This window comes from Hylobates moloch, unplaced genomic scaffold (genome assembly GCF_009828535.3).
Source record: "Hylobates moloch isolate HMO894 unplaced genomic scaffold, HMol_V3 SCAFFOLD_6, whole genome shotgun sequence".
Classification (NCBI taxonomy): domain Eukaryota; kingdom Metazoa; phylum Chordata; class Mammalia; order Primates; family Hylobatidae; genus Hylobates; species Hylobates moloch.
This window is the reverse complement of record NW_026652281.1, coordinates 6,933,594-6,951,257: the sequence shown is the minus strand read 5'-3', so window position 1 is coordinate 6,951,257 and position 17,664 is coordinate 6,933,594. Positions and strand designations below refer to the sequence as shown.

Below are 17,664 nucleotides of genomic sequence, written 5' to 3'. Positions count from 1 at the left end.
GGGAGGACTGTTAAAGCTCAGATTGCCAGCAATTCTCCCCCACCCTGATTTCTGATTCAAGAGGCTTGGGGGAAGCCTGGGAATTTGCATTTTTAATGAGTTCCCAGTGATGCTGATACTGTTCCAGTGAATCATATCTTGAGACCAATTATTCTAGAGAAAGCAAGGCCCCTACTGGAAGTGACGCCCCTCATTTCCCTGTGCTGGTGGTCCCATAGGGCCTATCACTCTGGGAACACCATTCTTGGCTGTGGGTGTTCCTTCAAAGTGAACATAGCTCTGAGGAGCAGGAGGCAGGTTCAGCAGCCACATCCTTAAGAACATGAAAAGTTGAAGAGAGAAGAGAGACAGACGTGTGCAGTGCTAAGCTGGGGCCCTCACAGTGGGGACTGGCTTCTTTCCTGGGGAATAAGTAATTTCAATTCAGCAGCAGGAGGCAACTGAGCTAGGTCCTCCCTCTAAGACCCTTGTGTCTGTACCATCAAGTGGCTCAAGCTCTCTGACAGAGGGCAAGAAAATGACTAAGACCCACCCTTGGCAGCAGAAGGGAAAGTCACACTGGGATAATTTCTGGGTCTAGAATTCAGCTTTCTGTGCCAAGTGGCAGGCAGAGAAACGGGAGGGTGGTGATGTTTGTCCCAAGAGGCCCATTCCACCACCCCCTCCTTGTTTCTTCTAGAAGGTCTAGGTGCTGTGTTCCCAACTTTTTCTGAGCAAAGAAGCGTCAAGAAAAGATAATTAACAGCCCAGAAGGCTTTTCTTGGCAGGTCGTCACCAGCGGGGCCTGTGTCTGGCAGATAGATGGGTCAGAGAATCTCATTCTTGGGAAGCATGATTGCTTCATAGCTCTTGTAGAATTCCCATGTTCGTTTCTCATTAGAATGCATTCTATTTTAATAGAATCTTCAAAAAGGACCTGCTCATCTCAGGTGTGCTTAGAAGAACATGAGGAAGGAGTTTTAATCCATATTTGGGCAAAAGTGGTAATGAGAGGTGGAGCCAGCTGGACTTCCTGGGTCGAGTGGGGACTTGGAGAACTTTTCTTAGAAGAGGGTGGTAAAATGCACCAATCAGCACTCTATAGCTAGGATTGTAAAATGCACCAATCAGTGCTCTGTAGCTAGCTAGAGGTTTGTAAAATGGACCAATCAGCACTCTGTAAAATAGACCAATCAGTGGGACATGGGTGGGGACAAATAAGGGAATAAAAGCTGGCCACCCCCCAGGCAGCAGCGACAACCTGCTCGGGTCCCCTTCCATGCCATGGAAGCTTTGTTCTTTTGCTCTTCACAGTAAGTATTGCTGCTGGCAGAGAGGGGTGAAACAATAATGACAGCAGTGACAGAGAAGAGCGGAGTGTGCTTGGTGACCCCTTCCCACGCAGGGAGCTGTTTCCAGAGCACTTCTCTTCTGGGAGGCCTGTGAATTTTGTTATTAAAAAGGAAAACTAGGCCGGTCGTGGTGGCTCACTCCTGTAATCCCAGCACTTTGGGAGGCTGAGGCGGGTGGATCACATCAGGTCAGGTGTTCGAGATTAGTGTGGCCAACATGGGGAATCCCTACCTCTACTAAAAATATAAAAACTAGCCAGGTGTGGTGGGGTATGCCTGTAGTTCCACCTACTTAGGAGGTTGAGGCAGGAGAATCACTTGAACCTGGGAGGCAGAGGTTGCAGTGAGCCAAAATTGCACCACTGCATTCCAGCCTGGGTGACAGAGTGAGACTCTGTCTCAAAAAAAAAAAAAAAAAAAGAGGAAACCACGTATTCCCTCAGAAAAGGATAGAGATACCATTCTTACCCATTAACAACAGTATAATTTTATTGTGATGATTAATACTGGAATTATTAGCTTTGATTAACTGAGCCCCTTCTGTGTGGCAGGACATGAACTTTATACATGCCATCTCATTAAATCCTCGGCAATGCTGGGAAGTAAGTGGTGTCATCTGCACTTTAAAGATGAGGCAGTGGACCATGTTCATACTCACACAGTGGATCACTGGGAAAGCTAGGATTGTAACATACATCTGTCTAGTCGGTGGAGTTCATTCTTGCTACTTGCCAGCCACAGGGATCCAATGGTGAGACCAGTAAGCTGTGGCTCTTGACCTCATGGGGCTTCCAGGCAGCAAGTAGAGTGGTCAGTGGAAAAGAGTCAGTTGGATTAATCAAGTCAAGCAGTGACTGAAAATTATTTTCATCAGAGAGTATCACATACCTTTTTCTATTTTTGAGATGGAGTCTTACTATGTCACCCAGGCTAGAGCGCAGTGGAGCAGTCTCAGCTCACAGCAACCTCTGCCTCCCAGGTTCAAGCGATTCTGCTGCCTCAGCCTCCAGAGTAACTGGGATTACAGGCGGGCGCCACCACGCCCAGCTAAATTTTCTGTATTTTTAGTAGAGACGGAGTTTCGCCATGTTGGCCAGGCTGGTCTCGAATTCCCGACCTCAAGTGATCCGCCCACCTTGGCCTCTCAAAGTGCTGGGATTACTGGCATGAGCCACCACACCTGGCCCACGTGCTTTATTTTTAATCTTCTTTTGTATCCAATTTTCAGTTACTCTTAAAAATACAAACAGATGTAATTGGTGTTTAGTCAACACTCAATGCATTTTAATAAACAACACTTTTTAATCGGAAAAAAAAAAAAAAAAAAAAAACCTGTAATGCCTTGAGTGATCCTGCAAGATGAACCCTGGCATAATGTTCATGCTGCCTTAGGCACCATTGCCACCTGGTGTCAGGCATCAGAATTGCAGGCTTGGCGGCAGCTAAAGTGGCCTAGGGTGGTGGGGTGGTGGGGTGGTGGAGTAGGAGGCGGGCAGGACTCCTTTTCACTAGGAGAAGGCAGGTTTCCTGTCCTAGCCACCTAAACCCTCCAGGTGCTGTTGACTATGTTTCAACAGGTGCCTGCTCATTTGTAATTTGGTAACAGCTAGATCTGTATCAGCTTTCTTTTATCTGTATGTCCTGAATGATTATTGTGTTCATGACCTTTAAATTGTTTTGTTGCAATCAAATTAACGTTTGAAGGTTCTGATGATAAAGTGTCATAAATATAGATGAATACTTGAGGGTAAACTCTAGACTCCACTTATGCCAATAATAGTTATCTTTAGTTGCACATCTGCATAAAAAGACTCCCCATACTTTGACCCCAACTGCTTCTCAGCCTAACCCTCTACATGCTTAAGCGTATGCCAATAACTCACAATTTCCTCAACTTCCCAGACTCTTCCTTGTCTGCCTGCTACCTTTGTCTGTGCTGTTCCCTCTGCCTGGAACTACTCTCCTTCACCTTTCCCTTCTGAATTTATTCTTTGAATGTCAAATCAAGGTCGACAATTTGTAGGAAAATTACATAAAGTAAATTCAGAAATGACACTGTTGTATGTTGTATTGCAGTGTCTCTAGAGAAATGGAAGATGTGATTCTGAACCCATTTTTATCTCTTTCATAGCTTTGGCCATGGCCAGCTTGCCAGCTCATTCTGTCTCAGTGGTTTCATCCATTAAGTGGAAATAATAATATCCTCTGCCCCCAGCATTGAAATATATATATATATACACACAGCCCTAATTTGAGGTTTATATATATAACATATATATTTTACATATGTTATATATATATAATACATAGGGGTTTAATATATGTAATATTTAATATGTAATACATAGGGGTTTAATATATATAATAAGGGCTTAATATATATAATACATAGCATTTAATATATCATATTTAATATATAATACATAAGGGTTTAATATATATAATACATAGGGGTTTAATATATACATAATATATGTAATATTTAGGAGTTTCACATATATAAAACCCCTAAATTGAGGTGTGTATCTATATATAGATACATATATATTTAATATATAGGGGCTTTATATAATATTTAGGGGTTATATACATATTATATATATATAAGCCCCTTTAATAGACGTGTATATGTGTATATGTATGTATATATGTATATGTATAAACCTTTTCTGATGAGATGAAGTGCTTCCTCTGCACCATGCCTAGTACCTAGTAGAAGTGACAGGGCAGGTGACACTGTGGATTATTGGGTATATGTAAATACCTTGAATCTGGAGCAATGCGTGCCCAGCAAATGGCTTCCATTGCCTTTTTTGTTTTGCTTACAGATAATCTTTTTTAAAAAATATGTTTTGTGGAGTTAAAAATAATATAAATGTCCAACTTTGACTGAACTGGCATTATTGCCCTCCTTGATCTATCACTATATGTCAACCCCGGTGCTGGTGAGCTTCCTCAGCTGCCAACTGCAAAGATGCGGATATTAGGATGAAAGGCGTTGGCAGTGATGCTATTTCTGGTGCTGTTACGTTAGTCAAATCTGTGTTCACCAGGCACCCCTGTGCTGGCACCTGTGATTAGTGAATTTGTCACGGAAGTATGTTTGCAATGTGCTTTCTCTGCATCTTCCAGACGGTTTTTAATGTCTCTCTGTTTTTCTGACCAGGTAGTCGATAGTGACAGGCCAGAAAGGTCCAAGTTCCGGCTTACTGGAAAGGGAGTAGATCAAGATCCTAAAGGAATTTTCAGAATCAATGAGAACACAGGGAGCGTCTCCGTGACACGCACCTTGGACAGAGAAGTAATCGCTGTTTATCAAGTGAGTACCCCTCCGCCATGCCCACCCTGTGCGCAGAAATGTGGCTTTCAAAGATCGTTTTCTTCCCACTGAGCTCATTATTTCTGTGCTTCATCAAACCCGGGACTGCATGGCTTTAGGGTGTTTCTGTGGGAGCTGAAGTGGATGGAGTTGAACCCTGACAGGGCAACAGTGGGGGGTCTTTATCTCATCAACAGAGCCCTCCAGGCCTGCATCAGACTTTGGGTACCAGAGACCAAGAAGGGAGACCCTTGGGGCATCTCAGAGGAGGTCAGAACCCTTAGGGCAACTTTGGCTTTCCAGAGACCAGCTTGATGATCTAGAGCTGGAAGAGGTATAAACCTCAAGACCTGATATAATTAGCAAGACATGGTCCTTAGGGTGAAAACAATTGCTAAATATTCAGCAATAAAGGAGTAGTTAAATTATGGCAGATTTTGCAAGGCAGTTTTCTCTAGCCATTTAAAATGCTTTTGAAGAAGTTGTAGTTATACGGGAAAGATTCAAGATGTTGAACGAAAACAACATACAGACATATATGGTATCCTCATTACCGGTGGAGTATTCGCACATATCATGAGGTGTATATGTTTAACAAAAATGATAAAGAAAAATCAGTGTGTTAATGGTTGTATTTGGAAGCGATTGATTGATTGATTTGGTTTTCTTACCTACTTAAATGCATTATTGTGAGTTTGCAGTGAGAAGATACTGTAAGGGCATTGGAGGCATAAAGTGCTGGACAAACATAGAGCAGTAGCATGATGGTACGTAGTACAGTCCCCACTCTCCAGCAGAACCCTTGCTGGGCAATGTGCTCAAGGGTCTCGGACCCTGGGCGGATGCGGGCGCCTTCCAGATTTCCATCTTGGACGCCTTGCCAAAGCCTTTTCTGAGCATTTTCTGGGGGAGTCACCTGTCAATGAGAACTGAAAAATGAGCCATGAGTCCCATCTTATACTCAAGGTGGAATCGGGTAGTTGTATAAATTGAATGTTGGTGCCCTCAGAAATACCCAGTTCCAGCTGGCCTTGACAGTAACCAGAGGTGACCTGGCAGCTCTTGGTGTCCAGCTGCTGTAGAAACAACTAGCAGCAGACTATGGGTAGATGCCCTCTTCTCTTTCTGTGCCCATCATGGGAGTCTCCAAGAAAGTTCTGACACAAAATACTAAGGAAAGATACAATAAATTTCATAATTTCTTAGCAGAGTGATCAAGAGCTCTGGGGTCTGATACGGTTTAGCTGTGGACCCACCCCAATCTCATCTTGAATTGTAGCTGTGACAATTCCCACATGTCATGGGAGGGACCCAGTGGGAGGTAATTGAGTCATGGGGGTGAGTCTTTCCCGTGCTGTTCTCCTGATAGTGAATAAGTCTCGTGAGATCTGATGGTTTTATGAATGGGAGTTCCCCTGCACCTGCTTTCTTGCCTACCATGTAAGAAGTCCCCTTGTTCTTCCTCCATCTTCTGCCATGATTGTGAGGCCTCCCCAGCCATGTGGAACTGTGAGTTCGTTAAACCTCTGTCCTTTATAAATTACCCAGTCCCAGGTATGTCTTTATTAGCACCATGAGAATTGACTAATACAGGGTCTGAGATCCTCCATTCAGGTCTCAGCGCTGCTGCGTACTGACCTTGAGCAACACTCTTACCCTCCCTGATCTTGGGATTCTTGTCCCTAAAGTGTGAATACAGCTAACGTTTCTGAGGATTATAAAAAATGAAATTACTAGTTTTTGCTAACTAGTAATTTCTAAACGGCTAATAAAATAGAGCTTGGGCTGCAGCTTGGAGCTTCTCATACTTTTTAAAAACTGAGGCCATATAATATTACGGTAGTTAAAAGCATGGATTCCGCACACAGCCAGATTGGCTGCATTCAAATCATGGCTATTATGTACTAGGTGTGGAAACTTGACAAGATGTCTGCCTCAACTTCTTAACCTGGAAAATAGGAAAAATAATAATGATGATGTCATAGGATTTCATAAGGATTAAATGAGCTAACACATATGAAGCGTTTAGAAAATGCTGGAAACATAATGAGCACCATATAATCTTCCTACATGGGTGACAGTAATCAATGATATTAAAGGTGAAGGAAGGTAAGTGAAAACCCAAAGGATTCCAAGTTATAGCCCAATCTCTCATGTCCAGTGTGAACTTCCCTTGAGTAATCTTGAGTTTTTCCTGTGCTTTTATAGTCTACTTCGTGGCATATGGATTGAGCAATTCATTCATTTTACATACATTTAATTGAGTGCTTATAGGGTAAGGGACACCCTTCAAGGTGGTAGGAGGATACAGTAGCAACAAGACACACTGGGTTCCTTGCTTTCATCTATCTTTTATTCTAGTTCTTTATTTCACAATAAACTGGCTTGAATTCCTCTCTTTTGTGGGTAGGTGACATGCCAGGAAGTTGTACCTTGTTTATAACATGGCTTGTTGATAACACCAGCACAGGCTCATGTACCCTCATTGGAAAGGCTACTGGTATTTAGTGGGAATGCAGTTTCTTACGCAAGTACTTGGGTTACTTACGACTGGAAGACTGGGGCCCAGCCCTGAGCAGTGCGCTCTTCAGTGCGCTCATGAGGGCCTACTTTGTGATGCCATTTCCCTCCATGCCTCATGCCCTTCAGTTCAGTCATTGTCCTGTTTTCATCACACCCTCACTGAAGCTTCTTACAGTTGCTGAAGCTTCTTCCTTGAAGAAGCAAGTTTAAGGAAGAGCCCTGATCACTCTGTGGTTCTTTATTTTTAGATGATGAGAACTAGGTTACTCTCCTGTTGGCCTACTTTGGGCACAGGAATGTTGCAATTTCAGTTCATTTCAAGTGCCTATTTAAGAATAAGTTACTATTTTAGTAGTACAGCTAGATCCATGGTATTCATGGTAGTCAACATGGTTGGTAGCAAATGTGGTTCTTCAAAGAGTGGAATGCTAGGTCTCCAAATCCTCATTTTAGTTTCTAGTCTTGCAAGTTTAAAAAGGAGAGAGCCGGGTGCAGCACACCAACATGGCACATGTATACATACGTAACAAACTTGCATGTTGTGCACACGTACCCTAGAACTTAAAAGTATAATAAAAATAAATAAAAATAAAAATAGTAAAATGGAAGAAGAAGAAAAGGAGAGAGCCTGCGGGTGAATGTGTTGCCATCGTAATAGCGCCAATGTTTCTGTTGTTTAAAGTTAAGCGCTACTCACATGCAAGTACGCGTTAACGTATTAACATTTTCCAAATCCAACAAGAAACATTTTGATCTAAACCTCAGGGATTTGTATGATAAGAAATAATCTGGAGTACATTTGTCCTTGGGCCCCTAAAAGTGCATCACCATCGAAGCTCCTGTTTATTGAATACTGCATGGCAGATATTGTGCTAAACACTTTGTATACATTCTCTTATTTAATCCATTTTACACAAGAGACTTAAGAAGTAGGTGTTAACACCATTTTACAGATAAGCAAATAGCTGTTAAACAACTTTTTCAAGGTCTTACAGCTGGCATGTATTGGATTTGGAATCCAGATCCGTTTCTTTTCAGCTCCAAAGCGCTACATTTTCAATCACTAAGAAACGCTCTTTCTATTTTATCCCCACCTAGATTTTAGATCTAGCCTGTAAATTCCTTAGCTCCTTTCCTAGGAACTCTGCTTACCAGGGCTGGGAAGGGAGTTTGGCTGGCTGGGTGATCTATTACTTTTTAAAAACCATCCATTTCCATGACCCACTGCCATCTTGCCACTCCTCTCTGCCTCAGTCCCCAGAAGAACTTCCCAAGCTTCTGACCCATAGTAGCAGCTGTCAGAATAATTTATCTCTTGCAGTATTGGAAGCTGATACACTAATGCAAACCCTCGTGAAATATTACTCATTATTATGCATTTTGCCAGCATTTGAGTGATTTGTGAACTCTTCATTGGAATAAAGTACTGTAAATGATTCATGAATGACCAAGTTTATGAAATTCTATGAAAATATTAGCAGGTGGTAATGATTCCCTCACACTGCGAATATGATCTACTGGCTGCAAATTTGTCAATATGGGATGGCAGGAGTGGAGTGGGAGACCGTCTGTTAGGCAGGTGGGGTGGGGGGAAGATGCGGGGGGGCGATTGGGATGGGCTTTGTAGGAGGTGCAAGGCAAAATAGGAAGCCGGGCCAAGACCATGGTAGCAGGCAGGTGTTTCCTGGCAGGAGACCTTCACACTGATCTGTTGTCCAGTGGGAGATGCTCAGATAACTGGGAATGTCAGAGCTGGGTGGGAGAAGGGAGGAGCATATGGAAGAAGAGGCAAAACTAACTTTATTGAGCATCTATTAAGTGCCCAAGAATTCCCTAGATCCCTGACGAACACAAACCTATGAAAATGGTTATCTTGTCTTCACTGATGAATTAGATGAGGGTTGAACAGGTTCCCAAAATGTATTTTTACATTAATGTTGGGGTGAACATGTCTTGAACATTTACAGTGTGCCAAGGCTCCATGCCAAATACTCAAATGATGGTCTCATCTCATCTTCATAAAGATAACCTTGATACATCTATCACACTCACTTCTAGAACAGGTAACTGGAACCACCTGTGTTCCTGGCCTCAGAACATGGAAGGGGCTTCACCACTACCTTCTGAGTATTTGCTCACATTTTATAATATATAACTTGTTCTTTTTTGAGCCAATTTCTTCGTCAAGTTTTGAATTTGTGGTCAAGAATGTTGTCATAAAATTGAAATACAACTGGCAGTCAGAGGTATCCTCGCTCATATATTTTCTTTCATTAATGTGGCTCTACTCCAGTTCTAACCCATCTGTAACTCCATGACAGTTTGGCAGAAAATACATTAAAGTGAAAAATGCTGCCATCATGCGGAAATAGGGGTATCATAATGTCAGTGCTTATAAGATGATTGGGAGATATAGATGTACCCATATTAGAGAGTTATGTAAGTGATCGACCTGGTTGTAATAACATTCATGTTATGAACAAATGATGCATGCATTACCTTGATGGGATTGTACTACACCTGATTAGACTTGTACTTGGAGAGGGCCCCAGCCCTCACTAGTAGGGACATGCTACATAAGTCTTCTTTGTCCTCTACTCTGGTCTCCCCCATGGCTACATTTCTTAGCCAGGGTTCTTGGTGGCAGTCAACAAAATCACCTCCAACTAGTTTACAAAGGAAGAGATTTATTAAAGAGTACAGGTAGCCAGTAGGATTGCCCAAATTGCCAAGTAACCTAGTTTATAAGGCCAGATAAGGTGGTGCTACAGGAAATACCCATATATGAAACTATTCTAGGGCCAGGTGTTTCCACAGTGGCACTATTAAAATTTGAGGCTGGGTGATTCTTTGTTATGGGGTGCTGTCCTGTGAATTGTAGGAGGCTTAGCAGGACCAATGGCCTCTACCCACTAGATGCCAGTACCACCACCCCGCCCCTGCCCCCCCACAAACACACACCTCATCTTGACAGTCAGAAATGTCTGCTGATATTGCCAGTTGTCCTATAAGGGGCAAAATTGCTTCCATTTGAGAACCACTGTTAGAAGTGTCATAGTCCATTTTGTACTGCTGTAACAAAATATCCGAGCCTAGGTATTTATAAAGAAGAGAAATGTATTGGCTGTCATTTCTAGTGACTGGACAATCCAAGTTCAAGACACCAGTAGGTTTGGTGTCTGGTAAGGCCATTCTCTTCTTGCAAGATGGTGCCTGGCACCTTGCACCCTCCAGAGGAGAGGAAGTCTGATTCTCGTATGGCAGAAAGTGGAAGGGCCAAAAGACAGCACCTATTCCTGAAAGCCTTTTAAATTAAGGCATCAAACCTACCCATGAGGGTGGAACACACATGCTCTAATCACCTCTAAAGGCCCCTACCTCCCAGCACCATTACATTGGCTATTACATTACAACAAGTGTTTTGGAGGGGACAGGCGTTTCAACCATAGCAAAGAGTCAATGTCACTGCTGCCTCTTCCTGCCACTTTGCTCTGACGCTCACAACTGGATGTGGCAGCCCTGCTTGGGTTACCTAAAAGAGCCAGGTGACTCTGCCATGCTCAGAACCTCTGATCTGCAAAGCACAGCTGTGGCCTTCTGCCACTCACTTCCATCCAGTCTCAAGCTGGTGCATCTGCAGGAAGAACTTAGACCTTAAGTAGGACTCTAGCTGCAAGAGAGCTGGTCAACATAGTTTTGAGTTTTTCCAGCTCCCTGGTACAGGAAAGTCCGCTAGCCAGGGGACTGGAGCAGTTGTTGTCATCTACCAAATTGTGATGTCATGAGTGCAATTTTTTTAATTCCATAGGTTTTTGGGGAACAGGTGGTATTTGGTTACATGAGTAAGTTCTTTAGCGGTGGTTTGTAAGATTTTGGTGCACCCATCACCCGAGCAGTATACACTGAACCCAGTTTGTAGCCTTTTATTCTGCATTCCCTTCCCACCCTTCCCCTCTGCCAAGTCCCCAAAGTCCATTGTATCATTATTTTGCCTTTGCATCCTCACACCTCAGCTCCCAATTATGAGTGAGAACACACGATGTTTAGTTTTCCATTCCTGAGTTACTTCACTTAGAATAATAGTCTTTAATCCCATCCAGGTTGTTGCAAATGCCATTAATTCACTCCTTTTTATGGCTGAGTAGTATTCTACCATATATATATGTATGTATACACACACCACAGTTTCTTTATTCACTCATTGATTGGTGGGCATTTGGGCTGATTTCATGTTTTTGCAATTGCGAATTGAGCTGCTATAAATGTGTGTGCAAGTATCTTTTTCGTATAATGACTTCTTTTCCTCTGTGTAGATAGTCAGTAGTGGGATTGCTGGAGCGCAGTTTTATTCCAAGTGAAAGGCTGTCAGTGAGAAGAGTTGCCCAAAGGCCGGTAACAGGCTCACACCTAGGAGAGTGTGTTTTCAAACCTGTGATCTTAACTTCTCTCATCATTATGGTCCTGTCAATCAATAACACACATGTGACCTAGGTAAGAGCCCTGAGTGGGACAAAACAAAGAATTTGGGTTAAAAGCCCAGGCTTTGGAGCCAGACCTACGGAGGGAAGAATCTTGACTCTCCTAGCACATGAACCATATGAAATTGCCATTCTTACAGGTGAAAAAAAGGTGAACATTGGCAGTTTCATGGTTCATTCTAATACTCTGACACCTTTAGCAAGTTACTTCTCAGCTTCTGTTTTCTCATTTCTAGAATGAGAGTGAGATTACAGTTTCATCTCCTAACAGTGTTATAGTTAGTGAGTGTTTATCACTCAGCCCAGTCACTTAGTAAGTGTTCTGGACTTGGGAGCCAGCCTGCCACATATTGGTTTTATAGTTTAAGCTCCCTGCAGGTAAAATGGAGTTGAAAGCACTTGTAAGGCAGCAGCTAGCAGGTAAACAGGTGAATGTCAGTAACTCTCTGTAAAAGGGAATCATCTCACTGGGCAGTTTCAAACTGTGGCCCCAGACTAACAGCGTCACCTGGGAACTTATTAGAGATGTAAATTGTTAGGTCCTTTCCCAGGCCTGCTGGATCAGAAACTCTCGGGGTGGGTCTCTACATCTCGGTTTTAGCAAGCCCTCCAGGTCATCCTGAGGCTCACTGTCGTTGGAGGAACACAGGTCTAAATAGTCGCACTCCTGTGTATTAACATCATGGCAGCTGACCTGATCACTAATTGGCCTTGATGAAGATGACCTTTGAACCAGTTTCGTTACAGCTCTAGTGGGGGTAACATGTGCCTCAACTGTGCTTATTTCTCCTGGTGCTCCGGTGTGCCATTTGAAAGCCCTCTCCATCCAGTTTCAGCTCTTCCGAACTGCTTTCTTTTTGTTTCATTAGTGGCACCCGAGAGCCGGGCAAATTTGTCCCAGGCTTCCTTGCGGCATCCTGTCTAGACTTTGGATGTTTGTTAAATGCCATGTTACTACGTGTTTGCTTGTTTCTCAGCCAGAGATGAAGATGTCCTCAGAACACTGGAGCTGGAACAGGCTGATGTAATTCCCGATAGGGGGAAATTAGCCTGGGGGTTGGCAGAACCAGCTTTATCTGCCTTAGTAGATCTGTGACCTTGAAGAATCCATTTGTGGTTCTTGAACTTTGTTGCCCTTAGAATCATCTGGGGAGCTTTGAAAACCCTGAATGCCCAAGCTGCACTCCAAACCAATTAAATCAGGATGTCTCAGAGTGTGACCAGGTGTCAGTATGTTTATAAAATTCTCCAAGTTTTTCCATTGTGAAGCCAAGTTTGAGAAACTACTGTGTTACTATAACTTGTCTGTACCCCAGTTTGTTCATAATTAGGAATTAATATAATGATACCAACCAGCTAGGTGTGTGTTTGAATATCAAGCAAGACAATGCAGGGGTTTCTAACACATAATAAAAGTCAAAGATCTCATTTCTCCCAACTGCTTGATTCCGAGCAAACATCTGAGGCTTTCTAATGCCTCCTTTGACACAAACAGTTAAAAATAGGAATTCAGAGAAACAGAATTTAATAAACGAACGGTCGTCTTCTGACTGCTTGTGAAAAAATAATTCGAGGTTTTTTCGCAGCCCCTCCCTACCCCTGCACCTCTGAGCACCTCCACCTGACTTTTTCCAGTTCATCTCTTCATATTTCCAAGCACTTCATTTTATTACAACCCGGCCTTATCTGTCAGGTGCAGCTGGCAAAACTGAGGCATGAAGAGGTTAAACGACCTTGCGGCGGCAGCCACATACCTGGATTAGACTGCTGAGTTGCTTCTGACTGATTATTTATTTGGTCCACTAAGCAAAGCTGCTTCCTCACTCAGGGCTATGGAAACATATTTTTCTCTGAACTTCATTAGCACAAACTCCTCAGAAGAGGTTCAACTTGAATCTTGGCAGGTGGGAGAAGCCCACATCCTTAATTTTCTCTCCTCCACCCCCACACTGGTCTTTGCACCTGCGGCGCCTGGCCCACACTTGGGACTTAACACACATCCATGGAATGAATAAATGGTACGATGGCTACATTTTTTTTTCTGTTTTAGTTGTCTAACTACAACCAAGTCTACTTCATCATGCTGATTCTTCAAATTAGTTGGCGGCATTTTCTTTCCCAAGGTGCTGAAGCATCACAATACTTTGGGAATGCAAGAGCCTTAGATGCATTTTGTCCAGCCCAGCAGCCCAGCGAATTTACAGGGAACAAGTTAAATAACGGGGCAACTGCTCAGACTCCCAGGACTTGAGATTCCCTGGCTATGACAAGCACTGTGACTTACACTCTGGGACCAGATCCCCACATGCAGGGGCAGAGTTGGGGGCCATTCGTTCCAGCTCCCGCCACCCACTAGCCATCTATATGCCTTCAGCTATCGGCATAAAGGTACTTATTTTTATTTGGTAAAAATGAGAAGGGAGAGGAAGAAGAAGCGCGTTAGTGGTGTGGGCTGGAAGAGAGAGGAGCGAAAGAGGGGATACAGACAAGTTGTCCTCCTATGCTGGGACCCTGAAGTGTGTTGAAGACCCTTGGGTTCGAGAACAGAAAACTATCGAGTCATGTTTTATGAAAGACTGCAAGATTGAAAGTGAGGGCCAGAAGCTAATTAAATTGATCACAAACGATTGGGTCACAACCCAGATGTAAGCACCACGGCTACGGGGAACAGGTGGCCCAGGATTACACAGTTGGAAAGAGAGGCCCCCTCTGACACCTGCAGCAATGTGGCATGGGAAGTGCTGGCCTTTAGGTGTGGGTCACCGTGGTGACATCTCCCCCAGTGGCCCTGATAAGGGAGGAGGCAGCAGCAGCTGGCACAGGGTATGGAAGCTGACATTGATCAGGGGGCCCTTGTGAAGCCAGCCTTGGGCCTCCTAGGAAATGCCTGGGGAATAATGTTGTAATGGGGACTTAGTTCCTGTGGAGCAGGTTGGAAGCTGGTGGTCCCTATGATCAGGGAATAAAGGCAAATGTGTCCCATGTCGACATCCAATGCTGGGAAGCCAGCCAACCTCCACGTTACCCATCTGGATTCTGGCCTGCCCACTGCTTCCTGTTTAATTGAAGCAGATGCGTGACTGCTCTGGATCTGAAATAGGGATAACCTGTGAGGAAAACCCCCGGGTAGAAAGCACGTGGGGGAGCATGCTTTTTGGCCAGCTGAGTCTTCTCTTCCAGTCTAGGGAAGTGGAGGAAAACAGGGGAGCAGCTGGGGACCATAGAGCCAGCGTCCACGCCAGGCAGCGCAGACTCGGCAGCTCCATCAGAAAGGGATTCGGCTCAACCTGGAGACCGATTCATTCAAAGGACATTAATCTGGCACCCAACTTGTGTTAGCCACTATTTCACAACGCTGGGGATACAGCAGCAAACAACCACCAAATCCCTGCTTCCTGGAGCTCTGTCAATCTACAGGCATTAGTGAGTATGTGACGATCAGGTGGCCCTAAGTGCTGGGAATAGACACGGAGCCAAAAAAAGATATACAGGGTTGTGGGAGGCACTGCTTGGTCTAGGAAGGCGCTCCTGGGAGGGGCCATGAGAAGGGAGGCCAGATGGAAAGTCTCCTGAGGGCAGGAATGAGTGCTCTTCTTACCTCTCATGTACCCCTGACAGCTGTTCTCAACCGTGGATGCTTCGGTCCCATAGCAGATGCCTAGCAGTGTCTGCAGACGTTTTTAGTTGTCACAACTGGGGCTGTTATTGGCATCTGGGGGGTCAGGGATGCTGCTTCACATCCTGCCACGCACAGGACAGTCCCCACACGTCCTCATGGCCGTGCGCTGCAGGCTCCTTGCGTGGCGTTGGCCCCTCAGAGTGTCTAAAATTATTGCATGGTTTGTTTGCTCAGTATTCATCAGACTTGGATAGTCAAGAAGTCTGTCTTCATCTCTGGGGCACCATCTTCATCGCTGGGGCACTATCTCTGTTCTTGTTAAGTCCACATGCTAGCTGGGGCAATGATTTGCAACAATCGACTATATTACCATGTGAGGAGGGTCATGTTACAGGTTCAGCCTTCCAGAGGACATGAGGTCAAAGCAAGTTCTCAAGAATGAGGAATAAGCCAAGAGACAGAGACGTGGACGGGGCAGGAAGGGTGATGTGAGGACAGCTGATGGAAGAAAGCACTTATGGCACTTCCAGAGGAGTGCGTGCAGTTTAGAGCAGATGAGGGTGGGGCCATGGCAGGGCTTGACTAGGGGCGAAGGTGGGACTCACATGGTAAGGAGTGAGCTTAGACATGATACTCCTGCGGCAAAAGGGACAAATGATGGAGCATTTTAGGCTGAAAGTGACATGATCAGATTTGGATTTTACAGGGACTGATCTGGTTGACATGCAGGGGATGAATGGGAAACAGTGGGTTCTGTCTCTGGGTCTTTGAAGCCAGAGTGACACACATCAGATAGATGCAGTTTTCACCCAAGAAGACCTGGGTAGTAGAATGGGATTAGTCCAAACTCATAGTGAAGATATTAAATATACCATGGGATGAAAAGAGCAGCAGGAAGGGGGACTTGTGGGAGGAGGGCAGGCCATAACCGGGCCTCACAGGGCAGGATAAGGTGCTTAGATTTTACTCTAAGGAATCATCAGCCTCAGAGGGTTTTCAGCAAGGGAGTGACATCCAATTTGCATTTCAAGAAGATAAGATTTATTTGAGCAAGTCAACAATAACATTCAAATTGTCAAGAAATAGAAATTAATTCAAAAATGCGTTCATTTATTGAGACCCCATTATCTACCAGGCACTGGGGAAAAGAGATCAAAGATAAAACCTTGCTTTCCCTGGAGCTCTGCCTTCAAGTTTCCTTCTACGCATAGTAAACCAGAAAACCTTTATTTTTTAATTCACAGGTAGAGGGGTGGGGTGCATTTTATGTACTGACTGGTTCTCCCCATTTAGTCTGGCATAATTTCCATGCCAAGTAAATATTCTCTTAAAATTTTAAACTTTGAGGGTTTTTTTTTCTTCTCCAGAGGTTTATCGGTGGGCTATCTCAAAATTTACTAAACACAGTTGGCCAGAGCTGTTAGCTGTTGATTTCTTTGATTGGTATCTGTTTTAAGATCTTTATTATCCAGAAGGCTTATCTTGTCTCACAGTGAGGCATTAGGTAGCAAAAGAGATCATTTGCATATTTTTCTTTCTTCGAAAGGTGCAGACGTTTGCGTAATGGGCTCCTTTAAGTAAAGTCCACCTTTTCTGCAATCATGTTGGAAAGTCTGCGGGCCCATGATGAGGGACTGTCTTATATTCTGTAACTCAGGAATACTCATTCCTGTTTCTGCATGTGGGACCAAACTGAGCCACGTTCAGTGTGCCAGACCAAACACTCTGAAGCTGGACTACAGTAGAAGCAAACTGGAGAGTCACATCCTCATTAAATGATGGCTTAGCATGTAAAACATTCTTGTGACTGGATCGTCAATGTTTGACAATAAGATGCTGGGAGGAGAGCCCTGTGGTCTTTTGAAATTGATCGTGTCCTCCTTCAACGGATCATTAATAGCTGGGGAATAGACATTTAAAAGGGGTTGACCCACAGCAGAGGTCTTGGCCAGCGGTCAGAAAGGCTGAGAAAAATGGGCAGCTGGCATTTCACAATCAGTCGTGAATGCATTTTCTATTCCTTTTGAGTTTTTATTGCAGAACCTAATCATGAACTCTACTAAAGTCACATTAGTTCCTGTTCAGTGTTTCTTATCTCCTGTGATGTGAGCCTCTGGTAATTAGCAGGGCTGTTTCTGCTCCCAAAGAAAAAGGAAATATATTTAGCAAATGGATGTGTTAACTCGGGAAAGCAGGCACAGGAAGGACTGCATGAAGTATCTTTCTCTTGCTGAGGTAGGCTGCAAGTCTATGTGGAAGAAGTTCTAGATCATACTGTGTGTTCCCTGGCTGACCACCCCCGCAAGCCTTTTGGCTCCCTATTCCCAAATCTGGAATTATTTTTAGAAAGCTGTCCCAGGCCGGCACGGTGGCTCACGCCTGTAATTCCAGCAC

The 17,664-nt window shown here is 44.1% G+C and overlaps 1 protein-coding gene across 2 annotated transcripts in view; it reads left to right on the top strand.

The window, feature by feature from the left end:
- The window catches only part of CDH13 (cadherin 13), a 1,184,027-nt gene that overhangs the window by 603,337 nt on the left and 563,026 nt on the right, over positions 1-17,664 (top strand). For both annotated transcript variants that reach the window (XM_032156331.2, XM_032156329.2), the window contains one exon: positions 4,498-4,650. In XM_032156331.2, coding sequence (XP_032012222.1) covers positions 4,498-4,650 — 153 coding nt within the window. The remainder of the gene's footprint in view (positions 1-4,497; positions 4,651-17,664) is intronic.